Genomic DNA, 10,167 nt, shown 5'->3' with positions numbered 1-10,167 from the left:
GAGGGGCGGTGCTCACAGGGGTGGGAGGCACTGTGACTCCTAACCCGGTTCTGACCGCTCAGTGAGCGGCCTTACCTTCCAAGGCGGAGGGGTTAGTGGCAAACAACTCTTTTTTAAAAATGATAAAATCAATAAAATATATTCTTAAAAAAATAAATAAAGCGCAGGGGAAAAGAGTTGTATGTGTGGGAGCGACTGATTCAGGGTACCCCTCATCTGCGTCTGCGGTGGGGGGCCAGGGAGGGGCTGTCCAGGCGGGTGACACAGGGTCCCTTTCTCCCTCCACAGCTCGCCTTTCCCCAGACACTGCGCCTCTGCCGGAGAGGAGCCTGAGGGAGGGGCCGGAAGCGCCGCCATCCGTCCTCAGGCTCCAAAAGCCATGTCCCAGGTAAGGAGCATCTCTCCTCCCCTCCCAGGCGTGCACTGCTTGTCAGGCTGTGTGCGAACAGTCTGGGATCGATGTTTCTCTCATCGATGTTTCTAACTCTATCCCTCTCTGTAAAAAATCAATAAAATATATTTTTTTAAAAAATAAACAAAGTACAGGGGAAAAGAGTTGTACGCGTGGGAGCGACTGATTCAGGGTACCCATCATCTGCGTCTGCGGTTTGGGGCGGGGGAGGGGCTGTCCAGGCCGGTGACACAGGGTCCCTTTCTCCCTCTGCAGCTCGCCTTTCCCCAGACACTGCGCCTCTGTGGGAGAGGAGCCTGAGGGAGGGGCCGGAAGCGCTGCCATCCCTCCTCAGGCTCCAAAAGCCATGTCCCAGGTAAGAAGCATCTCTCCTCCCCTCCCAGGCATGCACTGCTTGTCAGGCTGTGTGCGAACAGTCTGGTTTCTCCTGAGACTCACCAGCCTACCAGCGTCCCCTCCATGAGGGACCTGGCCCTCCTATCCTCCAATCCAGTGTCAGGGGGTCCCCCGAAGCCCAGTGAGCATCCCCTTTTTCTCAGCATTTTCATCTTTATCCAAGAAATAGTTCAGTGCCGCCTATGGCTCTCAGGAGGCCACGTGTCCATGATTATAGTTTGTTTACTGTACACCGAGTGGCCAGATTATTATGACCACCCCATCAGTACAATGAAGTGGTTGTGCAAAGCTACACTAATAAAAGAGAGACATGCAAGTTGGTGTCACTCCGCTACGCCCACCAGCCAATGAGGATGAGTATGCAAATCAACCCAACAAAGACGGTGATTACTTTGCATAAGCAGACGCGGAGCAGAGGCTGGCTGGAGTGAAGACTGAAGAGACTTGGCTTCTCCGCTGCGGCCGGACAAAAGGCCTGCAGGGTCCCGGGTTCGATTCCGGTCAAGGGCACAGGCCTGGGTTGTGGGCTCGATCCCCAGTGGGGGGCGTGCAGGAAGCAGCCGATCCATGATTCTCTCTCATCATTGATGTTTCTATTTCTCCCTCTCCCTCCCTGAAATCAATAAAAATATATTTAAAAATAAATAACTAAATTTCTTCCTTACAATGTATAGGTTAAATCTAAACCATAAAACCATGCAAACTGCTAAGGGAAAACATAGAGAACAGGTTGGAAAGAGGAAGCTGGGCCAAAAGGACGAGTCAGCGCTGTCCAGTGGCACTTCCTGGGGTGACCGACTAGAAAGGTGCTCCCCGTGGCTGCGGGGCACTTGTATGTCCTGGTGTGACTGAGGACCTGGACTCTCAATGTTAACTGACCAACATGTAAATAGCGACACGCAGTGAGCAGCTGGTGTGTTGGACAGCACAGATCCAGGCTCAAGAAACGGTACAGCCAGGAAGAAAGTGGAGGGCGAGCGTGTCCAAATCTCTCACTGCACAGACGAGGAAAGAGAGCGCCAGGGAGGAAAGCCCGTGTCCCTGTCACTGGTTAGCGACTGTGCGGCTGTAGGGAGCGGTCATGTACGCTGAGGGTCAGGAACATGGATGATGGGGCATGAGGAGCTGAAGAGGGTGGAGGGAGGAGGACACCGTGGAGCCGTGTGCCCACCGTGACGACCGAGCACTCATCTCATTCCTGTTCCCAGACTGTCACTGACCCCCGCTCCACTTGGAATGAGATCCCAGTGTCCTTATCCGGACCTGCAGGGCCCTCTGTGACCCAGCCCCAGCGCTCCCAGACCTCATCCTGCATGTGTGCGTCTCCGCTCCAGCCACACTGGCCACTTACTCTTGCTTAGACGTCCTGGGCTCTTCCCTGTCTCAGAATCTTTGCATTCGCTCCCCCTAGATCAGTGATGGCGAACTTGTGAACTCATTTTTTTGGTTGATTTTTCTTTGTTAAATGGCATTTAAATATATAAAATAAATATCAAAAATATAAGTCTTTGTTTTACTATGGTTGCAAATATCAAAAAATTTGTGACATGGCACCAGAGTTAAGTTAGGGTTTTTCAAAATGCTGACACGCCAAGCTCAAAAGGTTCACCATCACTGTCCTATAATTAGTGCATTCCACTTCCCGAACAAGGCAGGTCCCCGACCGTGGATTTACTCCAGGATATCTGACTAGTACATGTTATACATGGTTTACAGTCACTCCTTGGGGCTCGTAACTTCTTCCTGTGTTTATACTTCCACTTCCATCTTCTCCCCGAAGAACCCCTATGGCAGTGGTTCTCAACCTTCTGGCCCTTTAAATACAGTTCTTCATGTTGTGACCCAACCATAAAATTATTTTCGTTGCTACTTCATCACTGTCATGTTGCTGCTGTCATGAATCGTAATGTAAATATCTGATATGCAGGATGGTCTTAGGCGACCCCTGTGAAAGGGTCGTTTGATTGTCAAAGAGGACGCGACCTACAGGTTGAGAACCGCTGCCCTATGGGTATTTCTTTGCGTGCAGGTCAATACTTGACTCCTGGCCTGAACAGTTTCTCATTAGCTCCTATTCTTGCTGGGTCACAATAGGGTCAGTTAAAATTTCTTTCTGAGGTTAAGTAATTTTGGGAAATCCTAATTCAATGGAGAGAGAAAGTCTAGAAATTATCTTAAGAAAATAGAGACAGTGCAGCATCAGAGTGAAAAATGAAGGTTCAAAAAACTGAAGATTATCAAGTTTTGGTAAATAAGATATGGCATGTATATACCTTATAATATTATCCATCCGGCAAAACTAGTAACTGTAATTTTTGATGGCTTCTAGAGTGACACAGTGAGTTGGTGTGTGTGTGGGCTGGAGGACTTCCAATTCTTGAACTTAAAAAGGGAAAAAATTCACTGAAGGTAGAAATACTGAATATTATTTTCTAAGTGTCCTTAATGATGACAAAATTGTGCAAAAATTGCTTTATCACATCAAGATAAATGTAAAAATATTTGAAAGGCTGTCAGGTCTCATTGGCCAGGAGAAAGATGTCAGTAGGACCCCTGAAACCTGGAATCCGTGAGTTTGTATGTGCAGCGTAAAAACGTCTCCTAAGAATTTTATCTAGCAAAACCTACCTCAGCTCACCGCCATCTACACAAGAAATGACGTGTGAGGAACAGGGTTTTTTTTGCACAAAATTTTGAAGAGTTTGTATCAAAAGTCTGAGTTTTATGGAGATGCTGGTTGACAGGGCCCACACTGTCTAGCACAAGATTCATCTTTTCGGACCCGACTTGTGTTCCCTCCCTCCCTAAAGCCTCCCTCACTCCCCGATCTCCCTGGTTATGAAGCGTCGTAGAGATGGGAGCTGGTGCATGTATGTTGCTTGGAGTCATACGTTCATTTCCCTTATAGGCTGCTTAACATTCCTGTCCATGTCCCAGGCAGTAGCGGCTCATATATCGACTCATTTTTTTCCATGTTTGTGTAAAATCACTGATGTGCTGGAATACATCTTCAGTGGGAGCATTATGGGAAAAACAGGAGTGAGGTTTGTATTTGACAACCACCAATACCGGAAACACCCCAGAATTTACTCCTCTGGGGTCCCCGAGGTCGCTACCATGTTGGGCCTTCCCGTCCATTGCTGGACTGAGGGGAGATCTGGCACGGGCGCCAACAGGGCTCGGTACTGACCTGTGTGGTGGTCCATCAGCACCTGACCAGCCAGCTCAGTCCAGATGCGCCCCATTGAGTGCTATCCGTCCGTCAGCCCAGCTAAGAGCGGGCATGGCTGTGACATGCCACACCTAAGGGGCATGTTGAGACCAGCAGCCAGCCCTGGTAAGGCTGGAGCAGGTACGTCTCTTAGGAAGGATGTACGTTTTGAATTTTTAGGAAACATACCAGGTCTTGTCCCATGTTATAAAGAAGATCCTTGCTCTAACAGGTTTGGCTCAGTGGATAGAGCGTCGGCCTGCAGACTGAAGGGTCCCGGGTTCGATTCCGGTCAAGGGCATGCACCTTGGTTGCGGGCACAATCAAGTGGGTAGTGTGCAAGAGGCAGCTGATCGATGTTTCTCACTCTCCCTCTCCCTTCCTCTGTAAAAAATCAATAATATATATATATTTTAAAAATGATCCTTAATTCAACATGCAGAAGCCGAGCCAGCTGTCCTGAAACATTCAAAACTCTCTCGCTCTTGGGAAGCTGTGTGCGCCCCTCCAGCGAGAGCTGTGGGTGTTTTTTATGCACTTCATGATCACATTGGAAACCTTCACTATTTAAGTTCATTAGCAGAGCTTAGAATTACTCTTGTCTCTGAGGTAGCAGATAGGTTACCAATTGTCTTTGAGACTCAGTGGGATTATCAAATGCTGTTAGGGAATCTTTTGTTGCCTCTGCTTGTTCTCTGTGATGGCGTCCATTGGTTTAAGTTATATTTTTGCAAAATGACTATAAAACTTGTTTACTATTTTATTACATATCTATTTAATTTTAGAAAATCAAAATTATAAGCATTAATAGGATAGGATATGTATGTGTATATATGGGATGTATATATAGATATATCTGGAACATTCCACTGTAGAGTTTGGGGAAATGCTGGTTTAGACCATATACATCTTGGAAGGCTAAACTCATGTTCCTGTCTTGCCCCCGAAGCCTTTCTTTACTTCCACAGTCTATCTTGATTTTCCATATTGAGAAATGCCCTAGCATTTAGTATGAAAAACATATTATTTTACACTTGACTGTTGAGTGTTGTTATTGCCCATTTTTGCGTATGACAAGTCTTTTCTCCGTCAGTAGAGACTATGAAATCGTACACTTAGCGTGGCAGCATCAACACTAAGCACAGGGAAGTCATCCAGCTGTTACTTGACATGTGTTGCTCAGAACCTAAGATGCTACCAGGAAATTTCACTCTTTGTAATATTTTTCTCCCAGCAGTAAAGTGATTTAGCTCTTCACACTACACCCGTGTGAGGGTAAGAACACCAGTTGGACAAAAATATGTTTATGTCATTTCAGGATTTGGTGACATTTGGGGATGTGGCTATAGATTTCTCTCAAGACGAGTGGGAATGGCTAAATCTTGCTCAGAGGAATTTGTACAGGAAGGTGATGTTGGAGAACTACAGGAACCTGGAATCGCTGGGTAAGATCTCCCTGTAATTCAGAATCTCCCCAGAGGGCTGCTCCCTCACATGTTTGGGGAGCCTCGGATATATGTTGCTGCATTTCTCTTCCTGCTGCTCCCCAAAATAGGCCAAGTTTTGTAGAATTGGCAGCTTCATTAGACTATCCCTACAACTTCCTCTTTCTTCAAAACACTCCCTCTTCCTTCACTCTCTCTAATGCCCCCACCTCCTGAGACCCAAGGGCTTGATCTGATTTCAGGGCCTGGCTAATTTCCCCTTTATTTCTTCTACGCAGGAGTTTCCGTTTCGAAGCCAGAGGTGATCTCACTTCTGGAGCAAGGAAGAGAGCCCTGGATGGCAACGAAGGCCAGGACAGAAGGCACATGCTCTGGTGAGTGAGAGAGAACTAGGGAGGTAGAGGCCACTGCAAGAAAACCGAGCTTCGCCCTTCTGAAGGGTCCAGCTCGCCACGCGTATTGTCTGGGTGGCTTCCTTAAAGGCTCCAGGCCTGGGACACACATTGAAGCATCTTTTAGCATGAGCTCTCCAACTTACTCTCCTTGTATACATTCTCTCACAGGGTCTCCTTGTCCTCGCCTTTGAGTTTTGCACACGTCGTTCCAACACATGAAAATATCCAGACACAACAATGCCTCTACTTTCCCTTTTGCCACTCATTTCTTTTTGGTTGAAGGATTGATTCATTTCTTTTTTCATTATTTTACTAACAATGTTGAGCATCTTTTCATGAACGTATTGGCCACTCATGTATCTTTTGTGAAGTGTTCAATTTTTTGCCCAGGTTTTCAGTGGGTTTTCTTCTTATTGAGTTGTAAGAGTTCTTTCTTTAGACGGTCTTAGAACAAGTCCTGTGTCATTTGTATGTATTGTGATATACGTATGCGAATTGTGGTTTGGCATTCTTGTTTTTCTACTGCTGTTTTTTGAACATTCAAAGTTTTCCATTTTTATAAAGTTCAATTTATTTATCTTGATTGGTGCTTTTGTGCCATCTCTAAGAAATTCTTGCTACCCCCAGGTCACCAACATATTCTTCTATTTTTTCCCCTCTAGGAACATTCTATTTTAATTTTTACATTTGGGTAATGATCCATTGAGCTAATTTCTTGGGTGAGATAAATATTGAGGTTCATTTTTCCCCCCTTCGGATGTTCAGTTATTCCAGGACTCTTTGTTGTAAAGACTTTCCTTTCTCCATTATATTGATTTGTTGGTACCCTTGTTGAAAAGCAGTTGAACATAAATGCAGAAGTCTAGTTCTGAACTCTGTTCTGTTCCATTGATCTACATCTACCCTTTCACCAGTACCATACCTTCTTGATACCTGTAGCTTTTTAGTAAATTTAGATATCAGATAATCTATTCAAAAAGCCTGCTGGGATTTCATTTAGGATTATGATACATCTACATCAACTTGGGGAAGAACTGACATCCTAATATCATGGAGTTTTCCAGTTCATGAGTATGGTTCCTTTAGCCATTTGTTAAAGTTTTCTTTCTCTTAGCAATATTTTATAGTCATCCAGTGTAGTGGTTTAAAAATTTTAAAAAACATTTTTTTGAGTCTTATTTTTGTGTGCTATTATTATAAATAGAATTCTTAAAAACTCCCATCTTCCAGTTGTTTGCTGCTAGTATATAAGAATGTAAAGTGATTTTTATATGAACTAACAACCTTGCTAGATTCATCTAGTAGTTGAGCATTTTCTGCAGAGACAATCATATTATCTGCCAATACAGTTTTCTTTCTTCCTGTCTGATCCTTATGCCTTGTTTTTCTTGATTTATTATAATACCTTGGGTCTCCTGTACAATGTTGAATTGTACCACTTGTAATTTATGTTTTAATCAACCCTCTTAAGTTCTTACATATTTATTCACTGATTTTTGTTTTAAAAGTTCTTTTCTTCTGCATAAACACACACTATTTTCTTACTATCTTTTAGATTGGGAGTATGCATTTAAAAACAGTGAATTTTCATCAAAGCAAGTTATTTATGAAGAATCATCCAAAGTAGTGACAACAGGAAGAAGCCATCTTAGTTACAGCCTTGACTGCCCCAGTTTGATAGAAGACTATGAAAGTGGGGACTGGTTTAACAACAAGTTGCAAAGTAAGGAGGTACATCCTAGTCAACTGATCATCACGCATAAGGAAATCCTTACTGAAGATCAAAGTAGTGAATGTACTAAATCTTGGCAAACTTTCCATCAGGATGCAATATTTTCTATAAAACAGGGTTTTCCCACCAAAGAAAGAACACGTAAGCATGAGCCACAGAAGAGAAAATACTGCAAAAAATCTGTGGACATGAAGCCTAAGAAAGTCTATGTAGAAAAGAAACTTTTGAAATGTAATGAGTGTGAGAAAGTTTTCAACCAGAGCTCATCCCTTACTCTTCACCAGAGGATTAATACTGGGGAGAAACCCTATGCCTGTGTTGAATGTGGGAAAACCTTCAGCCAGAGTGCAAACCTGGCTCAACATAAGCGAATACACACCGGGGAGAAGCCCTACGAATGTAAGGAATGTAGGAAAGCCTTCAGCCAGAATGCACACCTCGCTCAGCACCAGAGAGTTCACACTGGAGAGAAACCTTACCAGTGTAACGAGTGTAAGAGAGCCTTCAGCCAGATTGCACACCTAACGCAACACCAGAGGGTTCACACTGGAGAGAGACCGTTCGAATGTATTGAGTGTGGAAAGGCCTTTAGTAACGGTTCGTTTCTTGCTCAACATCAGCGAATTCATACAGGGGAGAAACCTTACGTATGTAATGTGTGTGGGAAAGCCTTTAGCCATCGTGGTTACCTAATCGTGCATCAGAGGATTCACACCGGAGAGAGACCTTACGAGTGTAAGGAATGCAGGAAGACCTTCAGCCAGTATGCGCACCTGGCTCAGCACCAGAGAGTTCACACTGGAGAGAAACCGTATGAGTGTAAGGTGTGTAGGAAAGCCTTCAGCCAGATCGCATACCTTGATCAGCACCAGAGGGTCCATACTGGAGAGAAACCCTATGAATGCGTTGAATGTGGGAAGGCCTTCAGCAATAGTTCGTCGCTGGCACAACACCAGCGGAGTCACACGGGAGAGAAACCTTACATGTGTAAGGAGTGCAGGAAAACATTTAGCCAGAATGCAGGCCTTGCTCAGCACCAGCGGATCCATACTGGAGAGAAACCTTACGAATGTAACGTGTGTGGGAAAGCCTTTAGCTACAGTGGCTCTCTTACCCTGCATCAAAGAATTCACACTGGAGAGCGACCCTATGAATGTAAGGACTGCAGGAAATCGTTCAGGCAGCGTGCACACTTGGCTCATCACAAGAGAATTCACGCTATGGAGTCTTTCTTGAGTCTCTCCTCTTCCTCACCCTCCATGTCCAGCCATTTGCCAAAAGCTATAGGTTTTATCTCCTAAATATGCCTTGAATCTCACTCCTTTAATCATTTCCGCTCCATCATCTTCATCCAGTGCACAATAACCTACTTGACATGGTCTATGGAAATAGCTTCCTAATTGGATTACTGTGTTGACCACTTACTTTTGTCAGTTGTCACACTGCAGACAAATCTATTAAAAATAGTTTGATCATATCACTCTCATTAAAACCCCTCCTGGCATACTATAGTTCTTAGGTTAAAGCACATAGTCCTCAAAATAGCCTAAAAGAACTTCCCCCAATACCTTGTTCCAGTCTACCTTACAAAGCCCCATGTCATGCCAATATCCATCTCATTCTCTGAAGACATCCAGAATTAAGAACACATGCCCGCATCAAATACATCTTGGTTCTAATCCTTGCTCTTCCCTTTTTTAGCCCTCTAATCTTGGAGAAACATTTTGTCATTTGTAAGCTTCAGTTTTTAGAAAAAATATATATTTCATTGATTTTTTACAGAGAGGAAGGGAGAGGGATAGAGAGTCAGAAACATTGATGAGAGAGAAACAGTGATCAGCCGCCTCCTGCACACCTCCCACTGGGGATGTGCATGCATACAAGGTACATGCCCTTGACTGGAATTGAACCTGGGTCCTTTCAGTCCTTAGGCCAACGGTCTGTCCACCGAGCCAAACCGGTTAGGGCTTCAGTTTTATATTACAGAAATAATAATGGTACTACCTCGGAAGTTAATGGGTCCTAGGCTGGCTTGCTCAATGGTTAGAGAATTGGGCTGCAGAGTGAAAGGATGTGGGTTCAATTCTGGTCAAGGGCAAGTACCTCAGTTGCAGGCTTGATCCCCAGCCTCAGTCTTAGCGTGTGCAGGAGGCAACCAATCAATGTCTCTCTCACATTTATGTTTCTCCTTTTACTCTCTCTAAAACTCAATGGAAAAAATATCCTTGGGTGAGATTTAACAACAAAAATGTTAATGCGAACATTAAATGAGATAATGCATGTAAATGGCCCGGCAGATAGCCTAGCATAAAGTAGTGTCTCAAAAACTGTAAAATAAAAAATACTGTGGTATTCAAAGAAAACATGACCATCTTAACAATGATTAGCTGAGAAAGAGCAAATGCAGCAGCTCGTCTCAGGTTGTAGAGATTATTGATTAGGAACAGTGGTCATTGTTCTAAAGGTGGGTGGGTGACCTGGGTATCAGTAGGATTGATGTTCAAGTACATGATAATAGAGAGTAAGATGGTGGCTGCTATTTCAGCATGACTATCTAGGAATATGACTTTGTTGGT

At 44.2% G+C, this 10,167-nt stretch overlaps 1 protein-coding gene across 3 annotated transcripts; it reads left to right on the top strand.

Annotated features, from left to right (window-relative positions):
• Window positions 1-256: 256 nt before the first annotated feature.
• Window positions 257-9,413, top strand: ZNF583 (zinc finger protein 583). 3 transcript variants are annotated; one of them, XM_006762725.2, is made up of 4 exons: window positions 257-388; window positions 5,338-5,464; window positions 5,743-5,838; window positions 7,415-9,413. In XM_006762725.2, the coding sequence occupies exons 1-4, from the start codon at window positions 380-382 to the stop codon at window positions 8,890-8,892; spliced, it is 1,710 nt and encodes a 569-aa protein (XP_006762788.1). In that variant the 5' UTR covers window positions 257-379; the 3' UTR covers window positions 8,893-9,413. The 3 variants fall into 3 exon arrangements, with proteins under 3 accessions (XP_006762788.1, XP_006762789.1, XP_006762787.1); XM_006762726.2 differs by lacking the exon at window positions 257-388 and adding an exon at window positions 690-767; XM_006762724.2 differs by lacking the exon at window positions 257-388 and having other exon boundaries at window positions 5,326-5,464.
• The last annotated feature ends 754 nt before the right edge of the window (window positions 9,414-10,167 follow it).

This window comes from Myotis davidii, unplaced genomic scaffold (genome assembly GCF_000327345.1).
Source record: "Myotis davidii unplaced genomic scaffold, ASM32734v1 scaffold1199, whole genome shotgun sequence".
In the NCBI taxonomy this organism is placed as follows: domain Eukaryota; kingdom Metazoa; phylum Chordata; class Mammalia; order Chiroptera; family Vespertilionidae; genus Myotis; species Myotis davidii.
Note: the sequence above shows the minus strand (reverse complement) of the source record. Positions and strands in the feature narration are given on the sequence as shown.

What these genes read in the sequence shown, in the direction of transcription:
- ZNF583 (XM_006762724.2), top strand. Translation starts at nt 5,326, where the DNA reads ATGTCATTTCAGGATTTGGTGACATTTGGGGATGTGGCTATAGATTTC. An exon ending in CAGGAACCTGGAATCGCTGG is followed by an intron (nt 5,465 to 5,742) that starts GTAAGATCTCCC and finishes TCTTCTACGCAG; the next exon opens with GAGTTTCCGTTTCGAAGCCA. An exon ending in GACAGAAGGCACATGCTCTG is followed by an intron (nt 5,839 to 7,414) that starts GTGAGTGAGAGA and finishes ACTATCTTTTAG; the next exon opens with ATTGGGAGTATGCATTTAAA.